This window comes from Mauremys mutica, chromosome 8 (genome assembly GCF_020497125.1).
Source record: "Mauremys mutica isolate MM-2020 ecotype Southern chromosome 8, ASM2049712v1, whole genome shotgun sequence".
NCBI lineage: Eukaryota > Metazoa > Chordata > Testudines > Geoemydidae > Mauremys > Mauremys mutica.
The window spans coordinates 61,877,099-61,904,588 of NC_059079.1; the positions used below are offsets into that span (position 1 = coordinate 61,877,099).

At 50.5% G+C, this 27,490-nt stretch overlaps 1 protein-coding gene across 1 annotated transcript in view; it reads right to left on the reverse strand.

The window, feature by feature from the left end:
• Positions 1-9,335: 9,335 nt before the first annotated feature.
• Positions 9,336-27,490, reverse strand: part of UCK2 (uridine-cytidine kinase 2) — a 41,192-nt gene continuing 23,037 nt past the window's right edge. The window contains exons 2-7 of the mRNA XM_045028366.1: positions 25,071-25,230; positions 23,828-23,924; positions 22,924-23,066; positions 13,459-13,556; positions 10,462-10,510; positions 9,336-9,782 (exon numbers count right to left, since the gene is read on the reverse strand). Coding sequence (XP_044884301.1) covers positions 9,643-9,782; positions 10,462-10,510; positions 13,459-13,556; positions 22,924-23,066; positions 23,828-23,924; positions 25,071-25,230 — 687 coding nt within the window. The 3' untranslated portion in view covers positions 9,336-9,642. The remainder of the gene's footprint in view (positions 9,783-10,461; positions 10,511-13,458; positions 13,557-22,923; positions 23,067-23,827; positions 23,925-25,070; positions 25,231-27,490) is intronic.

Below are 27,490 nucleotides of genomic sequence, written 5' to 3' on the forward strand. Positions count from 1 at the left end.
CAAACTAGACTGGCTTCTTAGGGTAGGTTTACACTTACCTTCTGGGTCGACGCGGTGAGTTCGACTTCTCGGAGTTCGAACTATCGCGTCTGATCTAGACGCGATAGTTCGAACTCCGGAAGCGCTGCGGTCGACTCCGGTACTCCACCACTGCAAACGGCGGTGGCGGAGTCGACAGGGGAGCCACGGAGTTCGACCCCGCCGCGTCTGGACGGGTGAGTAGGTCGAACTAGGGTACTTCGAATTCAGCTACGCTATTCACGTAGCTGAATTTGCGTACCCTCGTTCGACCCCCCTTCTTAGTGTAGACCAGGCCTTAGTGAAATGACTGTAATTTAAGATTTCAGAAGCCCTGGATGTAAATCCAACAGAAGCCATGCGTCACAATGATGTGAAATCTGAGGTCCCTTCACATTGCTGACAACAAACCTACCATAAATAAATAAAAAAATAGTTAATAGCTAATTTACACATTCCTTTCCCAGAGAAACAAAAACTAACCCCGCAGCTGGCTTGATTCGGTAGGGCTGTGCTTTGGGCACAGAACATAAGTTCAGTTCCTGATGAACTTTTGTGTTGGTGAGAAAAATAAAGGTGGGTGTGTTTCATGCTGACTTGAGCTGTGTGACTTACCAATTCATTGTAGTAGCACACACCTAAAATAATACATCCTGTATGAAGATGAAAGCCAGTTCTGCTGGTTTCAATACGTGATGGGCCCTCAGATTGGTTGGGAAAAAGATATCTTTGAACACTGAGGCAACAGCATGTGGGTGATTTACAAGTTCCTATCAATGAGAGAAAAAGCAGTGTGTGTTTCAGTCTCAGGGGATGGTTCTGCTTGTGTGAAACACACATCCTACCTGGGCAATGGTTGTGACATATCTTGTGACACATCGGGTGGTGTTCAATTTTGGAGGACATTCCTCTTGCTTAATGTGCAAATTACTTCCCACGGAAAGCCAGGCACCAAGTTGGCTTCATTAGTGGATATTATCAAGGTGAGACTCTAATACAGGGGTTCTCAAACTGGGGGTCAGGACCCCTCAGGGAGTTGTGAGCTGTTGGTCTCCACCCCAAATCCTGCTTTGCCTCCAGCATATATAGTAATGTTAGATATATAGAAAGGTGTTTTTAATTTATAAGCGAGGGGTCATACTCAGAGGCTTGTTATGTGAAAGGTGTCACCAGTACAAAAGTTTGAGAACTACTGCTCTAATAGGACATTAGGGGTCCCAAACCAACCCTCGTGTGCAAGGCCAGAAGGATGGCCCCTTTACATTTCTCTCCAGAATAACTTGGGCCCAGATTCTCACAGGTATTTAGGACTCCCACTGCAATCAATGACCTGAGGTTTGATGCCTTAGGTGGCAGTGCCCAATGGCACTGGCCCCTTAGCTCAGGCAGCACAGACTCATGTGTGTAGATCCTGGGAATCTCTCCCTGTAGCTAGCTCATCCACCTCTAAGAGCACATCCATTCACTCATGTCTGAATTACACATGACATCATAGCAAAAAAAAATTTTGGACGCCTTCTTGATCCATTGCTAATTTTGCATGCTTGGCAGCTAGCTGCTCAGTGATATGCTGCACACCATCTACCATCTCCTCAGTGGTCATCCCCTACTACGATGACCTGCCACCATTCCTTCCTCCATAGCCTTCTCAATGCTATTTCCCTCTGTATGCCTGATGTGACCGAAGTACATAAGTTTGCGCCTGTTGATTTCCGACAGCAGGGGCTACTTCTTTCCAATTATATTTCTAACATAAGCATTCATCACCTTTTCCCCACAGGAGATACTGAATAGATTGTAGGAGCCAGCACCACAGCTCAAAGGCATCAGTTATCTCCTTGGTTACAGCTTTAGTTTCCAAAGATTCGCTGCCATAAGTTGCTATGGAAAAAAATGAAGCTTTTTACCAGTTGAACCTTGGTACGTTTTGAGATAGCATGGTTTTCCCACACTTTCATGAGGGAAGCCATGTCTGAGTGAGCCATCCGCAGGCTTCTTCTGATTTCTTTGAAGCAGCCTCCATGATAGGGTATGTATGAGCCCAGAGAATTACATTGATGTACTGCCTCTACAGCTCGGCCATTAATTGTGATGTCCTGTTATTATTGATGGGGTCAATAATTGCTCTGAGAACACTCCCTACTAAACATGCTTTGATTTGATTCCTAATGCTCTATTTCTCTGGTAATCAGGGGAGCTCTACCAGTAGAAAACTGGAAAACAAGACCCCTGTTCTGGTTGCCATTACAAACAGCTCATCTATATCTTTCCTCTCCCCCCTTTTTATGCTATGCGTACCATCCTTTGAGCTGATCTTCATCTCTTGGGTTAACAGATTAAACAACTCCATTGTGTCCAAATGGACGCCTCTCCAAGGGAAGGGGCTACAGCTTGGCTGACCCTGGGGCCTGAAACAGCTATTACAGTGCCAGTCTCTCCCTACGAGTGCTGTACTAGACTCCTCTCTGCTGTGTAGCAGTTGCAGAGGGGGACCAGTAGCAAACACTGCCCAGTGCATTACACAGGCACACTTGGAAACAAGTCAAGCTCTTCTCACTCTGATTATCAAGCACTCCTCCGAGTCTGGAACAGCTTGATAGACAGGTAAACGAACTCTGAATGTTAGGAAAGGCTATTTCACTTGCTTGTCTAATGAAAACAGAATCAATAGAAGAGAAAGTATTGTATTGCTTCTCAAAGCTAAGCAGTCCATTTCCCTTGGCCTGGTACGTAGAGCCTGATCCTCAGCTGCATAAATCAGCATAGCTCCATTGAAGTCTCCACTGAGACTCTGGCCCATAGTTGTCCTTCGTTGCAAAAGGAAATGACCCGAGCTGTCCAAACCCCGCCGCCCCCATCACAAGTCTTGGTAAATTGTTCCAATGATTAATTACTCTCACTGTTAAAACATTTGCACTTTATTTCCAGTCTGAATTTGTTCAGTGGCAACTTCCAGCCATTGGATCACGTTTGACCTCGCTCTGCTAGATTTAAAAGACATTAAATATTTGTTCTTGATGTAGGCTTTTAATAGGCTGTGACCAAGTCACTCCTTAAACTTTGCTTTGTTAAGTGAAATAGATTGAGCTCCTGGAGTCCATCACTACAAGGCATGTTTTCTAATCCTTTGATCATTCTCATGGCTCTTCTCTGACCCTCTCCATATTATCAACTTTCTTCTTGAACTCTGGGCACCAGAACTGGCCATGGTATTTCGGCAGCAGTCACACCCGTGCCAAATACAGAGGTAAAATAACCTCTCTTCTCCTCCTCAGTATTCCCATTGATGCATTCAAGGATTGCATTAGGCTTTTTGGTCACAGCATTGCACTGGGACCTCATGTTCAGCTGATTATCCACCACCACCCCCATCCAAATCTTTTTCACAATCTCTGTTTCCTAGGATAGAATCCCCCATTCTGTAAGTATGGCCTACATTCTTTGTTCCTAGCTGTACGCATTTACATTTAGCTGTATTAAAATGCATATTGCTTGCTTGTCCCCAGCTTACAAAGTAATCTAGAATGCTGTGTCAGTGACCTGTCCTCTCTATTATTTACCCACTTCCCCAATTTGTGTGACATCCCCAAATTTGGGGGGAGGGATAGCTCAGTGGTTTGAGCATTGGCCTGCTAAACCCAGGGTTGTGAGTTCAGTCCTTAAGGGGGCCATTTAGGGAACTGGGGTAAAAATCCATCTGGGGACTGGTCCTGCTTTGAGCAGGGGGTTGGACTAGATGACCTCCTGAGGTCCCTATGATTACTTCTTTATCTCCCCCCACCCTATCCAAGTTTCTATTCTAGTGCACATAGCAGGTTCTTGCAAATCTCTGTAAAAGTGGAACACTGCATCTACCAAAGCCAAAATAATACTGTCTCTTCTAGAATATGAATTTATAAAGCGGTAATTTAAGTGGACAAACTGATTAATCCAATCCCTCTAAACCTGAAAGTACTCAAAATAATTGTTTGAGACTAATCGTGTCATAACATGAATTGTATTAAATAAAAGAGGACAAAACCAGGCAGGTGTGGTAGAAATCCCTAAGAGGGAAAGGAAGCAATATACATTTGGAAACAGCACCTCTTACTTTTAGCTAAAGCTAGATTAAGAAACAGCATTGCTGCACTGATGCCATCTACTGGATAATGCATCCATGCAGTTCAGAAAACTCAAAAGCGGTTACTGTACTTCCAAACGCAACATAGTCCAATGCTCTAGCCACTGATGTTTGTCATGCCACCGTTCACTCTATTGCTCTGTCCCCAATGGCCCTGCACTGTCACCTTCTGCTGTCACCTGCCACTGTGACCTCTGCGAGTCAGGCTCTTGAGGTTCCACCAGCTCTCAGGGATTTCAGCTCTCAGTGGGGGAACCTCGCTGCTAGTGCAGGCTAGATTGTCTCTTCCACAGCAATGCTGTCCTGCAGCAGGTCTAACCACTTAGACCTGATTATTACTGATTTCAGCTCTCATGGCCACTTAACAAATCAAAAGACTTTCTATGAATCCTAATCAGCTCTCTCTAAACAGGAGAGAGGGGCAGGTCAAATATTGTCTGTGACTCTTAGGCAGAGCCCACACCACCAAGCAAAACACCTGTGCCCCACCCCCCTCCCCCTCTCTCTCCACTAGGATCTGGCATCCAAACCTCCTGCTTAGTGAGTGCAGTTCAGTGAGGGTGACCAGTGCTTAATTTGTAATGAAAGTGGTGCCAGGGCTCAAGCAAGTTAGTTACTTTCATAACTGATGTGAAAAGCCCAGAGGTCCCGGGGCTATGAACTGCCAAGCCTAGAGGTGCTGAGGCTCAGCCCTGCAAGCCCTGGCACAAATTAAACACTGAGGGAGACCCCCTCATTCAGTCAGGCTAAGCACAGTTCTGCTGCCCTTTACTCATACAATAAGAACATTTCATGACTCCCACATAAAATACTTAAGTGATTTGTAACTCAACACCAGCCAAAATTGATCACTTGGGTAGCACAGCTCTGTCTGCTAGATAACTAGGCAGAGTAGGTGTGTTCATGTAAATACAGTCTGGTCCTGAAGCCTTTCCACTCACCACTGGCTCATCATTAGCTGTCAGGGGAGAGCTCATTCAGACCTTGCTCATACAGGCGAGTCTCATTTTACGTGCATTTAACATGCATGAATTCAGCTTTGCGCAATTGGCAAAAAACACACACACACAAAAAAAGAGAACAATTTAAATACTGTTCGTGCAGTGTGGGCGATTCCGCCCGCCCTTACACTCAATGTAATTTTGACTGTGTGTTTTTTGCTTTATGCGCTGACAGTGGAACATAACTCCAGCATAAAATGAGACTTGCCTGTAAATAATTTGAAATTATTAGGTAGGCCAATGTAGCCTAACAAATGCATCGACATTGTCATAAACAACAGCTGTATGAGGAAGCTAGGCTTTGTTCATACTTTTCAAACCCATTATGCTTTCCCAGGTACAAGTATTTTCTCATATACTGTATATGCTTTTCAAGTGTGTATTGATGTTTCAATTTCAACTCAAATTTCAAACCAACAATTAATAGCAACAATGCATGTAACTGGGGGAGGGGTTTGGAGAAATTGGGGAGTACTCTCCCCCCCCCCCCCCAGGAGAGAACTAGGGAAATCCCTGCCTGGAGAGGAAGGCCAGGGCAGGAGAGTTTAATCTCACCATGTGGAGGTTGTGAAAGTGTATTAAAATACAGGCCAGGAATACAGAGAGCCAATCCACATAGCCCAAGGAGCCAAGGCAAAATGGCCTTACAATACACAGGGACTTAATTTTTAATTACTAAAGCATCATGCAGTGAGCAGTATTACATAAGTTCCAAGGCCAGCAGGGTACTGGGGTCATCTAGTCTGAACTCCTGCATAACACAGGCCATAGGACTTTGAGTCAGGGAGCATACTTTTGGGCCTACTGCTATTGCACAAGCTGCAGTGGTGTGCGCAAGTAAGATTCACGATTAGACCTCTAAACCATGTGGGAAATCTGCTCTTTAAAATGCCATTGTTAGGCTACGGCTGCAGACCATTCTCCAATTTGCTGAGTTGCTGGACTAGGACAGAGTTGCACGTGGAGGGTTCTCTCTGGCTGTAAAAAAAAAAAAACACACCCCCAAAGGGCTAGTCTACATTGGCAATGCTAAAGCGCTGCCCCGGCAGTGCTTTAATGTGCCTTGTGTGGTCACGGCGCTCTCCCAGCCCTCAAAACACACCACACAAGCCCACCTCTACAGGCAGCACAGCTCCCAGTACTGGGGCACGGTCTACACTGGCGCTTTACAGCGCTGAAACTTGCTGCACTCAGGGGAGTGTTTTTTCCACACCCCATAGCAAGAAAGTTGCAGCACTGCAAATTGCCAGTGTAGAAAAGCCCAAAAGCTTTGATTCTGCAGGATTCTTCACAGCTGCTGATTAAATCCACCCTCCAGGCTGGGTGGATGACACCGTCCTCTAGTGAGTCAGCAGGGAGTGCTGCCTGGGTAGTCAGCCAGCTGTCAATCCACAGCCATGATTTTTCAGCATGAGAGTTTAGACAGAACAGCCCCTGCAGATGGGATTTAGCTCCAAGGACATAGGGGCAGGCTCTCCCCTACAGAGCAGAAAGCCGGGAGAGGCCGTGCAAGCCCAAGCCTGGGCCACCCAGCTGGCAATCACCTTAAGAGAGAAGACAAGAAGCACCAGTATCCAGTTATTTCATCTTTATTTACAGGGAAGGGCAGAAGAGTACATCAGTCTTGAAAGCCACCCCACCCAGGCTGAGCCTCCAGCCCCTGGAAACCACCTCCCCTCTGTAGGGCTCCAGACACTAAGCTAAGGGCTGGCCTCTGGCCCTCCTTGGACAACCCAGGCATCACTGGGTCTCAGGAGTAGGGAGACTGCCATGCCTCAGGAGTTTGTTGGAGGGGTTTCTGGACAGGGTGGAGGGGAGAAGGGCTTCCCATCCCACAATAGGAGAGGAAGACAGGGAATGGTTTTCCCCTGGCAGTGCTGACTTGGGGCATCTGTTCCCTTCCTTGCCCCCTTGTGGTCTCAGAGAGCCTATCACACACACCACAACTTCCCTCTCCTCCAGCTGAACAGAGATGGGAGAAGAGCCAGCAGAAGGTGAATAATAAGCTTCTCTTTTCTCTAAGAAGCCAGGCCTCTAAGTTATTCCTCATTAGTTAGCCCAAGAACAGGACATGCAGCAGCCTTGCAGGACTCTAGATGTCCACAGGGGGGCAAGAACAAGCCTGAGCTTTGAAGGCTCACCCCAAAGCACAGGAGCCTGGTACTGAACACAGCTCACAAAGACACTGAGTCCCCAGGGAAGCCACCCAGTCCCATGCGGGGAGCCGCTCAGGGAAAAGGAGAGCAAAGCGCTAGCAGGCTTGAGGGCAGAGGCCACAGCACAGAGCTCAATGGGACATGACAAGGTTAGCACTGGGGGATTCCTCTGTTCTTAAGGGAACCCAAGATGAGCAGAAGAGACCTTTTCCAGTGCTGCTCCTTCCCCATAAAGAGCCATCCCTTTGCTCCCAATTCCCCCCAATGGAGGCTCTTGGGGGGGGGTCTCTAGCACCACAGTGATAGCCCCTCAAGTACAGCTGTGCCTGACAGCTGCAGCACTGGCATTAAATTGAAGTCCCATGGTCTGTGCCACATCATGGCACAGTCACTTACAGCCAGCACGGCCACCTGCCCCTCGGAATGAACTGTAATGGCTTTGGTCTCCGCAGAGCTCTGTGAAAAGAGCAAGTGCTTCGGGATACTCTCTCTCTCTCAAGGCAATACTGGCAGGCTGGGGTCTGAACACAGGCACATGTGGGTTTAGCACCGTCTCAGGGAGCAGAGAACTCTCTCCAGGTCCAATCCAGCTCAGATCCTTAACCAAGCCAATTCTGAAATAATTTGGAGGGCTAACATCTCAGCCCAATCAGGATGGCCTCTCAGGACCTGCCCTCTACCGTACTCCCAATAGTGGTGACTGCTCAAGCTTTTGCTTCTCTAGTAATGGGGAAAGAGGGCATGTGCCCAGGGGGCTCTGAGCAAACAGCAAGCCCAAAGCTAATTCAAGGGCCCTGAAAAGAGGTTGCTTAGCCCAGCACCAGTGGGGAGAAGATCCCCGCTGGCAAAGAAAGCAGACAGCAGGGAGAGTGTGGAGACAATCTGCTCCTCTGGCCCAAATCCCAGCCAAGGCACTCAGCGGTTTGCCGTGGAAGCTTCAAGTAGAAACTGGGCATGGGGCCAGGCTTCTCTAGGGGCAGAGGTTCCAGTCTCAGAGGGGCTTGCTCTAGGGTGGCCCCAGAGTGCCAGCAGCGCTAGGCTCTTCACAGCCAGCTGGGCATGCGACATGCCCCCCTCCCCCCCCCGTGCCAACGCTGCAGTGCCCTGGCATAGCATGACTCTGCAGGGCTTACTGGGAGGGGCTGCTCTGTAGCTTCTAACCCAACTGCCCTTTCTTCTCCCCGCAGACCAGCTGGGGAGCAGCCTCAGGGATGCTGGGAGCAGCTTCAGCTCAAAGCCCGCTCAGGGAGGAGCAAGGCCCCTTCAGACAGCATGCACATTCGCCCCAGCCCCGCACCGCCGAGCTCTCACCTGGCGCTCTTGCTATTTCAGCAGCTGGCCAACAGGTTGTGCTAGAGCACACGCATGTCTACCATATTGCTCCACCCATGGCCCCAGGCCTCCCCTCTACCCACCTCCAGGAAGCTGGGGAGAGCCCCCAGACACTTTTAGCCAGGCAGGGGTGAGGTGCTCCTGCCACCCAGCCCTGTGGCAGGAGTCTGACGGGCCAGCAGCTGTTAATAGCCAAGCCCAGAATTTCATCCTTTCAAACCCCTCCCCCACCATGCCAGTTCTTTGTGTGATGAATCACTCCAGCCCCAAAACCACAGCCAGCAGGAAGTCAGCTGTGGGACAGGGGCAGTGCTGAGTGACTCAGGCAGGAGCACTGGGGAGCCTTGGCAAGGAAGGCAGCTAGCAGGGATGAGGGAGGGAAAGCAGAGTAGGAAAGACCAGCTGAGGTTTCAGCCATTGTTCTCCCCTACTCCACCCTCCCCACCAGCCAAACCCAGCACCCTCCTGCAGAACAGGCACAGCAGCTGTGTGACAAGCCATACAGGCCAGCAGCAAAAGCATCACAGTATGCACACCAAGCCTCCACCCACCCCGCAGCCATGGGGTGGCAGCTTCTGGCTCCTAAGCCACTTGGTCACCTAGTTTGAAGCCTTTGGTGCAGGTTCCCCCCGCCCCCCCACAGACACACCAGTTCCCCACACCAGAAGCACCCATGTGTCCCCCTCCGCCCCCGTCCCAGCAATACCAAGCCTGGCAAATACCTTATGGCAAGTAGTTTTACATTGTTCTTTTTACACAAAAATAGAGCGATTCTTTATTGATAGCTGGTTCCGTGCTGGAATAGTTACTGAGCAAAGCCAGCAGTAGGCATCTCCAGTGGCATCTGGGAATCCAGATGCGCCTCTCTCATTTCCAAGATACAAAATTAAAGGCATGTGTCTCCATCTGGTTTCTTAAATATCGAGGTGGGGGTGTGATTGGACACAGTACGGACAGATCAGCTGCAGCAGAGCCTAACCACCATCCACCCCCAACCTCACCCCAACATCTGGGGTCAGTGTGGCCGGCTACTTGACTCAGAAGGCTGCCTCTGGCACGGAGCGGTGTAGCCATTCAGACAGCTGTTGATCTGGCGTTTGCTGTGTCCTCCGTTCAGAATGTCCTGGATGTGCTGCACGATCAGGTTTATGGCCACTGGGTGTGGGGGAAACAGAGCAGGGGTTAAGATTGTATAGTGTAAACAAGTCCCAAGCTACAGAAAGGTGGCCACTCTCAGCTCCCTTTGCAATGCAGTGGGGCACACGCCCGGGAGTGCCAGGCTGTCAGCACTGCAAGGAACAGTGACGCCAGCCAAGTCATTGAGTGATAGCTTCCCACATGCAGGCGGCGCCTCGTTCTAGCCACACAAGTCAGTGAAGTGACACTGATTCACAGCAGCTGAGGAGCTGGCTTTGCCTCTCTACTGGGACTATCCGAGTATATGTACTTTAAACATACTAAGCCACCTTTGCCTTAACGTCTTACTCCAGAAGGAGTTCACGCTGCAGGATACGCCCTACTCTGAGTTACTGCCTCTTGTACTCAGACTCACACAGTAAGCTGCAGCCTGCCAGCCCACCCATGCAGCGACAGGGAGCACCTAGGAGTTTCCCATGGGAGAGCACCTCCTCCAACCAAGTCTGCAGACCGTAACTGACCTTGAAAGCCAAATATGGGACTCAACACCTCGCTAGGAGCCACACTGGCTCCCATCTAACCCCAGCCCTGCAGGAGTCATTGACATCCACATGCCAAACAGCAGTCATGGCCCCAATTAGTCAGTTTCCCCACATGAAGCCTCCCCCATCCATTAAGAAGGAGCATCACCACTCACCTTCATTATCTGCCCCCCTGGGGATGATCACATCAGCATACTTCTTGGTCTGTGAGAAGAGAGTGGGAGAGACCAGAGGTGTAACTGACCCAGCCTTGAAGTATTTTCATTGCTCCTGTGCCTCTGAAGATTTCATACCATAATCTAGCAGTGCCAACCCCAGTCAGGCCTCAGAAACCAATGAACCAGCCCCCCCACCCTGGGATGTTAAAAACATATTCTGGCTTCTTTTCATTAGCCCTCTTGTTTGAGCTTTAGGCTACACTCCGAGTATGTTTTCATGCTTTTCTCCACAACCATGGAGGTGACAAAGTTTCATTAGTAAAAGTTGTGATCAGGTGAGACTCATGATTCTGGAAGTTGGTGCTTCAAGATAAACATCCCACCAAAGATCACCAGACTCGCAATAAGGGTCACAGGAGTTGACAAGACTGAGTTGCACAGGGAGTTTGTGGGGAGAGGCTGCCAACTAGTTTGTTTAGATGGGATTTCAATGTTGCTTACACTATCCTTCTGGAAGGTTAACGATGCAGCATCCTACTCTTTGCTGGCTCACCCCTTCCTTCCCCACAATGCCAATGCCAGCTTCATCCCCATCTTGGCATTTAGCCTGGAGCACAGCGAAGCCACCCACACTGCACTGCTATCAGCAACAAAACCAGAGCACCAGGCCAAGCGTTTAATAGTTCTCGCTGCTGCAGGATCTGCCCTGCACAGCCACCCCTTGAGGGCTCCCAGAGGCGGTGGCCAGGCTGTGGAAATAGCCTCTCCCCACAAACTGCTACATTATTCATGGCTTTAGATAATGGCAGTTATGAGAGCCCATTACAGCCTAGCTCTGGCTCTTAATGCTCATCTACACTAGCACTTTACAGCGCTGCAGGGGCATGAAAAAACACCCCCCTCAGTGCAGCAAGTTTCAGTGCTGTAAAGCACCAGTGTAGACAGTGCACCAACGCTGGGAGCTACGCCCCTCGTGGAGGTGGTTTAAAAAAAAAAAAAAAAAGCTGGGAGAGCTCTCTCCCAGTGCTGTGCCATGACTGCACAAGCCATGTTAAAGCACTGCCGCAGCAGCACTTTAGCCTTGCAAGTGTAGACTAGCCCTAAGAGAAGGTGGGGAAAGTAATATTGTTTATTGGACCAACTTCTGCTAGTGAAGGAGACAAGTTTCTGAGCCACACAGAGTTCTTCAGGTCTGGGAAAAGTACTCTGAGCATAACAGCTGCATACAAGAGCAAACAGATAAATGTACACTAACTACTTAAGCTAACCTAACTGTTCGCTCTGATATTTAGTTGTGACACTCTGCCTACCTTTCCCACACCCGAAGAGCTCTGCATGGCTCAAAAGTTTCTCTCATATCAACATCAAATGATCCAATAAAGGACATCACCTCCCCCATCTTGTCTTTCTAGGATCCTGGGACTGACATGGATACAAGAACACTACATAGCTATGGATCTGTCAGATTCCAGTCATGGGGATTCCCTCCCAGCTTGTCTGACCCGGAGCTTGTTAGGAGATCAGCACCAGGTTGCCTGTTCTGCACTGCATGCAAGTAGAATAGCTGCCCCTTGAGCCATGAGCCTAGGGCAGGGGGTGCAGATCAGTCAGAGGCAGGATTCACTAGGGCAGGAGGAGAAGAGATGTTGCGGCCATCTCTGTTGCGCACTCCTCTCCCTGCAGGACCATCAGCAGATGAGGGCAGCAGTGACACTTTTGCTGGGGATCGATGATCAGTAGAGGAGTGTGCCAAGGTGGCTAGAATACAGCTGCTTGCCTGCTTTCTGGAGTCGACTACCTACCCTTCCTGCCAGGCCTCTACACCCTTCCCTGACCCTATCAAGGAAGGCGCTAGACTTGGCTCCCATGACAGGTCTGCTCCACTCCATGTCTCCCAGAAGCCAATGATGACTGTGTGTGACAGCAGGTAGCTGGGAAGGAGGGTCCAACCCTGGACTGTCCCAGAGCCTCCTTAGCCAGGCCTTGCATCCCCAAGGGACCCACTAATGTCTCTCTCTCTCTCTGGAGCAAAGCAAGGCTCTGTCCCACCCTTTCCCTCCCTGGCTTGAGGAGAAGGAAGTGCAGTGCTGGGAATAGGAAAGAAACAATTAAGGAGGAGGGTGGTCAAATGGTTAAGGCACTTGACTGAGTCAGGAGTTCTGGTTTCTATTCCTACCTCTGCCACTGACTGACCTGCGACCTTGGGCAAGTCATCTCAGTGTCTCGCTTCCCCCACGTGCAAGAAGGGGATAAAAATCCTTCCTGGCCCATGGTGCTTAGATGTGCTCTGTGGGGCAGGGTCTGTCTCTTACTAGGCACATGGCCAGTACCTAGTGCAAGGGGGCCCTGATCTTTGTTCCAACCCTCTAGGTGCTACCACACAGACTGGCAATGTGGACTCCTTGTGTTCACCTCCCAGGTCCCCCGCTCTCCCTCTGCCTTCCCTGGGAGCCAAAACCATCTCCACCTCCACTGGCTGCACCTGAAGTCACTTCACTTCTGATTCCAGGAATCCACAGTTGGCACCCAGCAAGCTCCTCTTTGGCTTTGTAGCCAGCCAGAAGTGGGAACCCCAGGCCAAGACCTGCAGCACAGAGCTCGGTCCCCTGCCCCTCCTTTTGGGCCATCCAGAAGGCATGAGCACTAGCTGCCTCCCAGGGGTGGGGAAGGGAACATCAGTGTGTCCCAGCACACCCATGACAGCCCGTAAGCCACTGGGGCTATGCACAAGCTGCAGCCACAAGTAGGGACTTCCCCTGCTGCTGCATCCAGCCAGAAATTCCAGCCACAGGGAAGTGACCATTGAGAGCAACAGACTATGTGCCCTGCCATACAGCCATCTGTGCCTGCAGGGAGAGAATGCACACTGTCCAGGCTGGCGCTGCCCTGAGCAAAGTGACGTTGCTGCCTGGTAGTGCAGGTCCCAGCGAGAAGAGAGCTCCCAGTCAAGGAGCTCCCAGCCGTCTCGTGGGGTGGTTGTTTTTCCTCACTCACTGGCAAGCAGAATTCCTCAAAGGCTGGTTTGACGAAAGTAATGTACTGAGACAAGATTTGCTCAAGGTCCCGGCCTCGCTCACTGATGTCTCGTAACACTAGGAGGAGAAAAACAAGGCAGTCAGGAGCCAATTGCATGGGCCAAAGCATCCCCGCCCCCGTTTCCCAGACAGGCTCCTTTCCCAGCACTCTTCAGGCCACACCCCAGGCAGGCTAGATTGCTCACAGTTTAATGCCATTTGTTGCAAGAGCTGCTGATAAGAGGGGGCTGATATTACAGGCCTGAGCCAGGCAACACGGAGCAGGGGGCTGTGAATGTTCCCCCACTTCTAGGTCTATCAGTGCACAGCATTCCAGTCCTGCCTCCAGAGTTCGCCCAATGCACCAGTCCTAGCCTATAGCCCTGATGCTACTACATTACTGGGGTCCCCCCACAGCTCTGCTGATGCCCCTCAATCCTGACCTGCAGCCCCCTGTTATTCCAGTCATAGGCCCCTCACACAGATCTGTGAATACCCTTAAATCCTGCACTGACCCCCAAGGCGGGGAGACTCAGAAGCCGAGGCTAACAGTTCCACAGCAGCTTTCGCATTGTAAATTGGATAGTTCTACCTGGGGGGCAGGAACACAAGGGTGGTGGCTCTCAAACCAGACAAGTGACCTCACCAAAGTCTCTAGAGTGGAGAGGTGAAAGCTACCCCACTTCCCCACCATGGACAAGCCACTGCCTCGCTATCCTTGTCTACCCCCTTTTGCGGGGTGGCTGGTCCGAGTGCAGCTTGTGGGAGGCGAGGGATAAGAGAAGGTTGCATGATGCTTGGGAGTTCCAGGGCTCATTCTGGACCAATCCCATCCTTCCCCACAAACTCCTGGTAGCTATCAGGAGAGGACAGTCTCCACCTTCTCCTGGTGGTGAGATAGCCGGGCCTTGCCTGCACTGGAGATTGCTGCTGACTCCAGCAATCGGCTGTAACCGCCTCAGGGAAGACAAGAGAAACAGATTCACACCCGTGCAGGTTCTGTCTCCCTCCCATGCAGGAGTCGGGCTCCGCTGGTGTAGAGTGGCTACATGAGGGACTGGCCCTGGTACAGCCAGCTGATGGCTGAAGTTGGGGCAAACCCACAGAGCAGACAGTGCCAGGCTCTTTTCAGGAAGAGCTTGAAGGAACTTCTCCCCCAGCATGCCAGGGCAGCATGGAGCAGGGTGCTCGCAGCACCAGCCAGCTGGCTTTTTGTGACAATTGTCAGCAGCCTCCCCAGGAAGCCAGTCACTGGCCCGGCGAACATCCAGAGTGCTGTCAGGAGGCAAAGCAGCATTGGTCTCTCTGTACTAGTTTGGAGCTGACCCAGCAGCTCCGATGATCTCTTTTCCTGCTTGTGCTTGGCTGTCAGTTCCGAGACACGCCTTTCACATGCCATGGGATCCTGGGGTGGGAACAGGGACTGGCAAGCCTGGCGTCTGCTCCTGGCCTGGAGACCAGACCAGCCCCATTCCAGGCTGCTCCTACTGACTTCTTCCCTCTCCAGAAAGCTTCATAAAACCCAGCACAGATTTTCTGAGCAGCACACAACAAATGGGCAAGAAGGAGAGTTTAGCTTTCCCGGTTCCATGCTGCACTCCCTGGCCTGAGGGGGAGAAAGCCTGTATGAAGGTCTCACACAACCCCATGCACAGTGGGGTTTCTACAGTTCCCTTCTACCACAACTGAGTCGATTAACCGTTGCTCAAACCCAGAGCCAGACATATCCTCATGCTTCAGGGCATAGCTAACAGGGGATAGGAAGAAACTTTCCCGGGGCAGTTTATCCCTTAAACTCGCACTGTGGGGTCTTTGCACCTTCCTCTGAAACAACTGGCACTGGCCACTGTCCGAGACAGGATACTGGACTAGCCTGATCATGGGTCTGTTTCTGGGTGGCAGTTCTTCTGCCCCACATGCCGGGTGCTTCAGCATACAGGTTACAGCTGTAGGGAGTCCAGCACCCTCAGACTTAACCACAGTGTCAGCTGTGATACTCTGAATAGGTAAGGCACCCTCAGGATACGTAGGGAGAGCATCCAAGACGACAGGGGAGGCTCCAATTCCGTTTCCACAAGGCTCCTCCCCTGAGGAATTGGGCTTTACAGTAACTCCTCACTTAACGTCTTCCCGCTTAACATTGTTTTGAAGTTACGTCGCTGCTCCATTAAGGAACATGCACATTTAAAGTTGTGCAATGCTCCCTTATAACCTCATCTGGCGGCCTGCTCTGTCCACTGCTTGTAGGATTCTGTGGAAGAGCTCTGCCTCCTCCCCCTCCCTCCCAGCGCTTCCTCTGCCACCAAACAGCTGTTTGGTGGCACTTAGGACTTTCTGGGAGGGAGGGGGAAGAGCAGGGACGTGGCGTGCTCTGGAGAGGAGGTGGAGTGGGGGTGGGAAGAGGTGGGCCTGGAGCATTCCCCCAACAAAGCTGGCACCTGTTCTTCTGGGGGGAAGCTGTCACTGTACAAGGTGCTTCCTAGTGTCCTTGCCTGCAGCGGGCTGTGCCTGTGTGGGGTAAGCCGGGGCACCTCCCCACCACAGTACGGTACAATGCTTTTTGTCTGCCCAGAAAAAATTTCCTTGGAACCTAACCCCCCGCATTTACATTAAGTCTTATGGGAAAACTGGATTACTTTAACATCATTTCACTTAAAGTTGCATTTTTCAGGAACATAACTACACTAAGTGAGGAGTTACTGTACCTGCCACCATGGCTATTTTATTTCTAGTGGTCTATATGCTTTGCTGATGCTTTCTGGATGGGTGTGAATCGTGCCTGATATACACGTGAGAATGAGAAGGGCTGGCAAAGATCAGATCAGGCCTGATGCATCACCCATCAGAGTCCCTGTAGAGACTCCCTTGTGATGGGGCTGCTCGTCTCCTGTCAGTCAAGGAGTAGTATCTGGAGCAGCTGGCCAGTTCTGTGATCTTGCAGCAGAACCACTCTTAGCGGAAAGAGCATGATGCAATTTACAAAAACCAAAGTCCCAAGTTTACTGCTCCAGCCCGTGCTAATCCAGGATTCTGGGCTCTGGTTCCCACAGTAACATTCGATTACAGTAATGTCTCATGAGTGGGCTGCGACTCAGTTGCCAGATCCCACTACATCAGTGGTTCCCAAACTTTAACAACCCACAAACCCCTCTCACTAAAATGTCAAGTCTCTTGAACCCCCTCCTAAAAATGAATATTTCCAGGGATTTTCTCCCTTACCTGAGGATAAAGTATAAAAGCAGTAATCTTGGAAGTATAAAATTGGTTTTTATGACATGCTTATTACACATTATTTATCATCACAGTATTTTATTACATTATGAAAACAGCAACACTCTTCCAAGATCTCACTTTTGTAGCTTGTATCACTTTGACTAAGCCTGTTATAAGACAAGACTTCTAGATTTCATCAAGGAGTATCAAATACCTTCATGCTGTTTCACATTTAAGAAGCCAACTCAGAGTTCCTCCTGCACAAGCATTCAGGTCTTGAGCAGTCCAGGTAGACAATGCACGTTACACAAAGCTTAAACTTGTTCTTCATAATAATTTAAAAAACAATACTAGCAGCCTATTTAATTTTAAAAACAGCAAAAAAAATCCACCTCCCTTTCAGTTTCTTATAAGGAATGTTGAAGTTTAAATCTCCTCAGTGTGATAGAGATGCTTGCTTTGATCTGCATAGCTCTTGGAAGTCCCCGGGGCTCTGGGCTGCTGGCCCTGTGGTGCCTGGGATCTCTAGGGACAGCTCTGTCTGCCATTAGAGAATCCCCCACCCCTCCCACGAGAACCCCCTGTAACATTTTGTGAACCTCCAGGGTTTCACAAATCCCAGTTTGGGAACCACTGCACTACATCATCCTGCCTAGTTTCTGCAGTTCAGAGGTTACAGCCAGAAAGGACCATTATTCACCAGCTCTGGCTTTCTATGAAACACGGGCCATTGGATCTCCCCCCACATCCCATTACTGGTTGAGATAAGTACATGCTTGGTCATTGATCAGGGAAGGAGAGAAACAAGGCTGTGACTAGTGCTTTCCACAATGCCTATGAAAGGTAACACACAGAAAGCTTTTGGGTGGTCAATCCTTTTTTTGGGAGGAGTCCAGTCCCTTGAACAGGGAGGGGGCTGCTTTGCAATGGGTCTGCTGGTCTCCAGCCAACCATATTGCAGGGCTTTAGAAGCATGGGTGGGGTGGGGGGAGAAGAGGAGGAAGAGAGATTGAACACGAACAGTTCCTAGTCACTGACTTACCTATAGCAAGGGCTGCAAGAGGGTAATCGAGCACTGATTTGGTGATCATTATCTTTAGGGGCTGTCTGTTCATCACCTATGATTTCTTGCTTCCAGGGCTCCATTAGCCAAGACCTATAAGCCCCACTAACACACCCACCTCAGCAATCAGAGAGGTCTTTCCAAATCAGCCGGCTCAGTTTCTTCATTGAGGTGGTGGTGGGTGGGTGTGTGGGGGGTATCATTCCTCAGTTGCTATCATTGTGGTGAGGGACATTTCTCAGTTCCTAGCACCAGGAAGAACTATAGCTGGATCTTAAAAAGGGACTGGATAATTGTAAGACCAACAATGCTAGAAATCACATGCTAAGACAAAGGTAACCAAATCTCATGCTTCAGGGCATGAGCCAATTGCCACAGTGGTCAGGCAGGTTTACAGTGATCCTATATAAAGCACTGTACTGTCAACCAAGTACAGGTGATTTTCACCTTCGCTTGGGACATGAGACGCAGGCCATCTACAGAGGTGGGAGACGCAACTGGACAGATAGCAAATCCTAGATCTCCAATATCATGACCACTGGTTAAGGGAGACTCGTTTTGTAAGGTCCATATACAGTGTGTGTGACCTGCTAGTTCTCCCTCCCCCACAGCAGTGACTGTACTGCGACCTCCCTGAATGAGTCATGTGGAAGCAGCAGGCTGGGCAGAGAGGAGACAGATGGGTGTTAAAACAAAAAAAAGTAGCGTTCATCAGTAATGATGACATCTTAGCTACTGACAAGACAGTAACGTTGGCTTGACAGTGGCAGGCATCCTGGAGTATCTCCGCTCCAGCTTTCTCGGCCAGCACTGAAATCCCATCTCAGACGCAGGATGAACACATCTCTGGAATTCTACAGAGACACTCACTTGCCTTCCCTAGAGTCCCTTAATAGAGTTCTACTCTAGTGTCCTGTTTTCTCTATACTCAGCAGAGGGGAAAGTAAGCTGGTACGGGCCGGTATGGCGTACTGGCAAGGGCCAGCACTGTGCCAGACTGGACTGGCTTCCCCAGGTTGGCAATTTATTTAAAGGGCTCGGGGCTCCCTGAAGCGGCCAGAGCCCTGGGCCCTTTAAATCACCACCCAAGCCCCGCTGCATGAGCCCGAGGGTAGCTGCGGCAGGGCTCGGGAGGTGCTTTGAAGGGCCCAGAGCTCTGCTGCGGTAGCAGTGGCCAGAGCCCTGGGCCCTTTAAATCACCCCTGGGCCCTGGGGCTCCCAGCTGCCTCTGCAGCTGGTAGTTCCGGGGGTGATTTAAAGGCCACACCCCCTGCCCAGGACTCCAGGATACCAGTAAGTCCTTTAACTTACTTTTACCCCCCAATACTCAGACCTCAGCTGAGATTTCCAAGGCTGCATACATAGGGCCCTGTGTAAAGCACATCTTTAGAAAACTCGTGACAGCATGAATGACAGTGTTCAATTTCACAGTTTGCACAGAATGAATTTTACAAACAAAATGTAGTCCATTAAGACAAAACTATTTAAAATATTGTTTGTGGGCATTTTCACAATTTCCATTCCCTCTGGGCAATCATGATTGACACAAGCTTCTAAGCACAGGGGATTTAAAGACATCTATTAAAAGGTGTCTAAATCCCTTAGGTGGATTAAAAAACTCAACCAGCATTTGCCAGTAGATGAGATCCCATAACCTCTTGCAGACCCTGTGGTGCCAAAGTCCTCCCTACACTGCGTGAAGAGGCATCCTAACAAACAGTTGGTTTTAAGGCCTTGAATTTGCAACACAGCTCCCACAGCAGCTGGCTCAGGCTCTCAGCTCTTACAAAATGCAATACACGGCACCAAGTCTTCAGCCCAGGTTCTGTCTGTCTGACACACACACACCCCCCCCCACCCCTTCTTTCCAGGGTGGCCAGGAAGCAACGAGTGTGACAGCAGCACCACTTTGTCTGCATTTCCCCAATGCCATCCTGCAACATGGCAACTTGTGTTTTATAGTTAACACTAAACCAGGCCTCTCCACCACCCGCCACAGAGCAGTGCTACCCATGGTCCCTTTTTGCTCTATAATGCCCAGCCTCCGCTGAGTGCACATGTGGTAGCCAGTCTTCTGCTTCCTACATGCAGTGCTTGCTCCAATCAAGACCTTCAAAAAGACTATGAGCTGTGCAAGAGCCCCGCTCAGCTTCTGGAGCAGTTCAAGCAGAGCTCACTTCCACAGCCTATGGCCAGCAGCCCTACATCAAGCATTGCCAAGGTAGAGGGCTGGGAACCATACCAAGGGACTAGAGTCCTAGTACAATAAGGTTCATGTTGTGAATTGTGCCTCCGCGGCTCTTTAAGTCATTGGTCTGAATCACTTTGAAGGAAATCCCTTTCTGAAGAGGCAACTATCCCAACTCCTCTTTGACAAGGTCCCTCACCAAAGACTCTTAAGCAAAGTAAGTAGTCATGGGATGAGAGGGGAGGTTCTCTCATGGAGCAGTAACTGGTTACATGATAAGAATCCATGGTCAGTTTTCAGACTGGAAAGAGGTAAATAGAGTCCTCCAGGGATCCCTATTGGGACCAGTGCTACTCAATATATTCATAAGTGAAGTGGAAAAAGGGGTAAACAGTGAGGTGGTAAAATTTACAGACCAGTACAAAAATTACTCAAGATATTTAAGCCCAAAGCAGACTACGAAGAGTTACAAAGGGATCTCACAAAACTGGGAGACTGGGCAACAAAACAGCAGATGAAACTCAATGTTGATAAAAGCAAATGCACATTAGAAACATAATCCCAAACAATACATACAATATATTGGGATCTGAATTAGTTGTTACCACCAAAGAAAGATCTTGGAGTCATTGTGGATAGTTCTTTGAAAGCATCCACTTAGTACTCAGCAGCAGTCAAAAAAGCTAACTGAATATTAGGAACCATGAGCAAAGGGATAGATAAGACTGTAAATATCATAATGACACCATATTTATCTCTGGTACGCCTGTACTTTGAATACTGCATGCCCATCCCAAAAAAAGATGCATTGTATTGGAAAAGGTACAGAGAAGGCAACAAAAATGATTAAGGGCATGGAACAGCTTCCATATGAGGAAAGATTAAAAAGATGGGGACTGTTCAGCTTGGAAAAGAGACAACTAAAGGGGGATATTATAGAGGTCTATAAAATCATGACTGGTGTGAAGAAGTGAATAAGGAAGTGTTATTTACCCCTTCGCATTACACTAGAACCAGGGGTCACCTGATGACGACGACAGGCAGCAGGTTTAGACAATCATAAGGAAGTACATCTTCAAACAGTGTACAGTCAACCTGTAGAACTCATTGCAATGGGATGTGGTGAAGCATAACTGGGTTCAAAAAAAACTAGAGAAGTTCCTGGAGGATATGATCCATCAATGGTTATTAGCCAAGATGATTAGGAATGTAACACGATGCTCTGGGTGTCCTTAGCCTATGACTGCCAGAAGCTTGGAATGGATCAGTCAAATATTGCCCTGTTCTGTTCTTTCCCTCTGAAACAGGCCACTGCTGGAAGACAGGATACTGGGCTAGATGGATCATTGGTCTGACAGAGTCTAGCTGCTCTTATGTAACCCATCCAGAGTCAGCCCAGACTGTCGATACTAAGCCAGGAGGCTAAGAGCAAAGAGGGCTGATTGTAGTGGGAGCAGCCCCCCCAGTACTGCAACCTCATGTAATGTTGTGCTGCGTGTGCTTGGAGCCAGGTTCTGGTGTTGCCAGGGCTCTCAGTGGTACTGCACGGGCCGGGGGGGGTGGGGGGGGGGGAGAGAAGAGGGGAGTTTCCTCAATTCCAGAGGCTGGCAATATGGTAACCAGAGCACCCAACTGACCTGCCTGCTTTATCCCAATTGGAAAACACATGACCTCCCTCAACTCCAGTCCTTCCATTGCCCCATCAGAGTCCAGCCTCCACAGCAGGCCAGCTCCTGCCATTAGGCATTACTATCAGAGTGGCAGTGGTTGTCTGGGGATAGAAGTGGCAACAGGACTCCAGGGATATACATTAGTGTTAAATACGCCTATTACTCCACAAGTTCTACAGGTAGCTAAAAAAGACAATTCAGTGTCATAAGACCGTCACCTCCCAAATTCTGTGTGTCCTCATTCCCAACCCTGAACTGCCATGCCATGCCCCCCCCCGCCCCACAGTCAGTTCTTGGCCAGCGTACATAGCCAGAGCTGACTGGGCCATGGGAATCCTGCCAGGCAAGCCCTTCAGCTCCCAGAAAACACTGCACCCAAGGAAATCAATTTTGGAAGTGACCCCCAAGCCCTTTGCTCCCAATGAGCACTAGGCAGGTGAGGAGTTCCAGGATGCAGTGGCATTAGCCATCATGTTGTAAGGAGAGACTGTTGGGCTGTCTCTAAGGGCCTGCACTCTTATCCACCCAAAGCATGAAAAGTATCTGCAGAGACTACCTTCCTATAGTCACTCCCTGAGCTTACACAGCCCATCCCCACCTGTCATGCCCTCTCCTACACAACAGGCCTTGGAACTAGTCTCTAAACAGCTTTGCCCTACCGTTGCTTTTGGCACCCCATGACTGGCAGAGAACTGGCATTCCAGCCGTCTGCACTGAAGGGAATCTGTAGCTAGGCACAGCTCTCTCAGAGCAGCTTCCACAACAGAACTGAACATCTGGTCTGGAATCCTGTCACTCATGCTCACCAAAGCCAGCTGCTTCAGGAAGCATAAAACCCACACAACCCACTACACTTGGAATACAGGGCAGGAGTTTCCTGATGCCAACTGGGGGTTGATCTAATACCCTGGATCATGAAGGCCAAGTGCCCTTGCATTTCTGTCTAGCTAGGAGTCACAGAAGATGCTCTTCCATCCAGGGCCGGCTCCAGGCACCAGCTCAGCAAGCAGGTGCTTGGGGTGGCACGTCGGGCTCTTCGGCAGCAATTCGGTGGCGGGTCCCTCGGTCCCTCTCAGGAGGAAGGACCTGCTGCCAAAGAAGAAAGTGGCGCGGTGGAGCTGCCGCTGATCGCAACTTTTTTTTTTGGTTTGTTTTCGCCGCTTGGGGCGGCAAAAACCCTGGAGCAGGCCCTGCATCCATCAATCCAACAGACCAATCCTGCTTCAGAATCTCTTTGCCTTCAATGTCTCACAGAAGCAAGCTCCCCAAACCAGGTAGCATCTTTCTACCTGGCTAGCGACACGCCCTCACCTCTGCGGGACAGCCGGGTGTCTGCATCCGTGTCCACAAACAGCTTCATCCGGAAGAGATCCCGGACCTCCTGGGTGTAGAAGGCCAGGATGCCCTCGAAGAGGACCACATCAGCTGGGTACACAGTCACCGTCTCCTCCTTCCTGCCGTGCATGAGAAAGGCATGTCAGAACAGGAGGCAGAGCAAGAGGAAGAGCTGCCCTAATGGGAGGAGTGTTGGGGCTAGTGGCTTCTTGACCCAGCTTTCCCCACTCCGTCCCATCCCAATATGGCAAAGCTTAACCAGGGAATCCAAAAGCTATGGACGCTCTTCCCTAAAACATGGTGAAAGGAGGGAGCAGGCTAGACCTTCCCCCTTGCTGCCACCACCATGTGCACATCTATCTCCCCCAGGCAGCTGCTGCATGCAGGAGTCAAACTACTCAGTCATGCTCAGGAACCCACCCACAGGTCCCTGACACCCCTTCCAGTTTCTCCAGTGGAGGAGGCAGGTGTCCTACAGACGACAGTCCCATTTGCCATGCTGCATTCCCCGAGCACTTTATGAAGCAGAGATCCTGTGGGAAATAGCACGTGATTGTACCATAACCGAGTTTAGGTTGAGTGGCTAACCTACATTCTGGCGTTTTTTTATTTGAGTGCTTGACTTGTAACCCTTGTAAGCTAGGGTGTTTTTGGCATTGGCTATTCAGCTCAAGCATTTGGGAGATATACAGTGCATACAAGAGCTGGCAAAATAAAGATGCCTTCTCCAGAAATAGCCCATATTGCTAGTTTCTGCTCAAGAGATCATTGCTTGGGGTGTCAGGGGAGAGAGGGTGCCACAAATGAGGATGGCAGGGCTGCATCCCATGCTCCCGAATCAGAGCAGTAGGTGCAGAGCAAGGTGGGAGTAGTGTCTTACCTGGAATGGGAAACAAAGTCATAGACAGGAATCTGGACTGTCTTCCCTTCCATGATCTCTTTGAGCGTTTTGACGATGAGCTCGTTGTCAAAGGCATCTGAGGAGAGACAAGCTGTTATGAAGGCTGCCTGCCAACCTCTGCTCCCTACATCCTGGTATTTCAACCTAGACAGAGTCCCGGCTAAGCTAGACATGGAGGAGTGCAGGCAGACAGATTCATGCTGCCTCAAGGCCTGAGCTCTATTGGGCCAGATCCCAGCTGGTGGAAAGAGGCAGAACTCTACTGAAATCAGTGGGGCTATGCTGCTTTACACCAGCTGAGGATCCAGCCCTGGAAGATCAATACAATCTTTGTACTGATTTTGTTTAAAGCCAAGACTAAAGAGTGAATCTCCTCCTGAACCCCAGCCCCTTGAAGACCAGAGCGGCCTTTTATCCCTGAACACCTCCCTCCCACAGCTTCACAGAAAGGGCTCTGTTAGCAAGGCAGCTGGGGTTTGGGTGAGGCGGTTCTGGAATTTCCCACCAGCCCATTAAACAGTTGAAAGAGTCTCTGTTGTAGTAACAGGAGTTGGGTTTCCTTTGTATTTAGTCCTAGTTTGTTTTCTGGATAAATCCAGCTCAGTAAGGTACCTTCCAGGAGGGGAGGGCTTAGGGGAATCAAGCACCAGTTTGAGCTACTCCCCTGCCCACTCCACCATCATTACATGCCAATCAGTGATCTGCCTGGAAAGGACGGAAGGCTGCGTCAGCTCTACTAGCACCTTCTTGGGGTTGGGGTAAGTCTTAAAATTCCAGCCTTTAAGGAGATGTTTTAACCCTACTCTCCTTGGGTAGTGTTCCCTCTGTCTGGGCAGTGCGCTGAGCACAGGCGGCTGCTTTTCAGTGGTGCAGTTTGCATAGAGAGAGTCTGCAGAGCACTCTAGGATCTTCAGGATGAAACCAGCTGTAGAAGTGCAAATAATGTTATAGGATGGTGCAGCCATCTTTTGGGACAAGGACAAGACCCAGGTTCATTTCACTAAGAACCTAACCAGGATATGACAACTAGTCCCAAGCAAGCCAGTGCATTGCATCACTACCCGTCCACCCCACATTAATGCAGTGGGGCAAGAAGCTGGGTCCCTGGCATTACCAAGAGGTTCTGTGCCAGTGGAATTAAAGGAACGACTCAGATCAGGAGAGGTGTCACTGAAGCCCTACACAGCCCAACACCTCCTCCCAAGGATCAGGCTCCATTCACCTGGGTGGTCAAAGTTGAACTGGCCCTTGAGTGCCTTGGACTTCTGCTCAGAGGTAAGGACCCGATAGAAGCTGTCTTGACTCAGGATCACCACCTGCTTCTGGCGATAATCCACTTCATTCTGGCCCAGTAGCTGGACGATTCTGGCGCAGACTGATGACTTCAGGCGATGTAGCAAGGGGGAAAATGAAAGAAGAGAGAGTCTGATGCAAATGGAGACTGAGCAGGAGACTTGCAGACTGAGGAGAAGCCTGCCTTGGGTGGCAGGGAATAGGAGGCTGCAAGCTCAGGCAGGAGACATTCCCATCCTCATCTGATGCTTTGCTCCTTGGCTGAGGAGCAGAGACCTCATCTGTCCTCTTGAGACATCCCAAAGCCATCTGAGTGCTGCCCCTGGATCCTTTTCTAAGGCCATTGTTTTGTGGCCTATTGCTCATTTATTTAGCTAATAGGTGTGAATCCACTTGCCCTCTCATTCCCCCTTGTGCATTCTAGCTGCTGGGAGGGAGAAAGGGTACTCTCGCTCTCTGTGCATCCAAGATCTGTTCTCCCAACCAGCTCAAAACCTCCTAGCTGCCATGAGTCTTCACTATCCTACTCTTCCTCCAGCCTGTCTTGTCCCCCATTCCAGGAGCAGCTCCAGGGGCTGCTCGGAGCTTTCCCCAGGCAGCAGCATGAAACCAACCTGATCCAGGTCACTTGCACTGCTGCCAACAGGCAGGGCCGCCCAGAGGGGGGGGCAAGAGGGGCAATTTGCCCCAGGCCCCGAGCCCCACGGGGGCCCCCACCAGAGTTTTTCGGGGCCCCTGGAGTGGGGTCCCTCACTCGCTCCAGGGTGCCCGGCAAACTCTTGTGCGGCAGGGCGCAGGAGCTTCTGCCGCTCCCGGTCTTCGCCGGCGGGGGGTCCTTCTGCTCCGAGGCGGAAGGACACCCCGCTGGCGAATTACCGCCGAAGACGGAGCGGGACCCGCCGCCGAAGTTCAGCCCGGTCTTCAGCGGTAATTCGGCGGCGGGGGGCCCTTCCGTTCCGGGACCCCCCGCCGAAGTGCCCCGAAGACCTGCGGTGGGGCCCCCCTCCGCCAAATTACCGCCGAAGACCGGGCTGCGCTTCAGCGACGGGTCCCGCTTCGGCGGTAATTCGGCGGCGGGGGGGCCCCCCCGCCGCGGGTCTTCGGGGCACTTCGGCGGCGGGTCCAGGAACGGAAGGGCCCCCCGCCGCCGAAGACCCCGGGCCCCCGGAATCCTCTGGGCAGCCCTGCCAACAGGGTTCCCATTAGCAGCGGTGACAGCAAATGTGAATCAGGGTCTGTCCTCACTAAAGAGCAGCTGAGGAGGCCTACAAGGAGCAGCAGAGGCTCAGGATCTGCACTTAAACTGGCTCCAAGATTAGTGTTTGTGGGACAAAAGCCAACAAGCTCGATTCTCCCCTCACTCACACACGGAAGTCTGCTGAATTCTGTTACGCCAGCGAAGGGAGAAATCAGGCTCTCATTGGGGAAGTTGGAGGGGGAGAAAAAAAAATCTGTACCAAAGTTTGTTTTAACACCCTAAATAAAGCCCAATGGAAAGTAGCTAATTCTGCACCAGCCAGAAAACACAAGGGCCTTTCTCCGAGAGCAAGCAGGGCTCGGAGGAGCAGCAGAAAGCACATCCTGGTGCCTCTTGGCACAGAGGCTAAGGGAGCTGTTGAATGAGCAGCTCAGTTCATGGCTCTGGCTGACATCTCACATTCACACTGACAGAGGGAGCAGAGCAGAATGAAGAGCCATGGAGCTGGGGACAGGTTTCAGGGAGGAGCTGCTGGGAATCACAACCTGCTCTGTAGGGAAGATGTTTGAAAAAATCACCCTTTCGGGTGCCCAAGCTCAGATTGTTTGGATGGCAGATTAAGGGAGTCTGGGGAGGGTCCCAACAGCTGGGGGAGCAGACACATGGCTGGCGGAAGCCTTCCCCAGCTCCATCCCTACCGCTGTTCCCCAACTGACTCATCAGGGAGGCAAGTGGCACGCAGGGGCAGCTCCAGGGGTTTTGCCGCCCCAAGCAGCCAAAAAAAAGCCATGATCGCGAGCTGCGGCAATTCAGCAGGAGGTCCTTCGCTCCGACCGGGAGTGAGGTGTTGCAGCGCAGGCGTGCGTGGACAGAGCTCGACCATCAATATGATTTAAAGCAGAGTCCCTTTATTTCTCCCCAGCATACATCTTTATACACTTAAAGCAAGCAATCAAGCAATTGCTAATTGGTTAATAAGGTACAAACAAGCACAGCTGTAACTTCATTGGCTATTTAACATCCTGGCCAACCCTTTAATTTATTATTCTGTTATTGCCTCCCAGCAGATAAGAACAAGCCTCATCCTAGAGACTTGCATATCAATTTCCCACACTCTTATGCAAAACAATCCGACAGTGAGGAACCCTCCA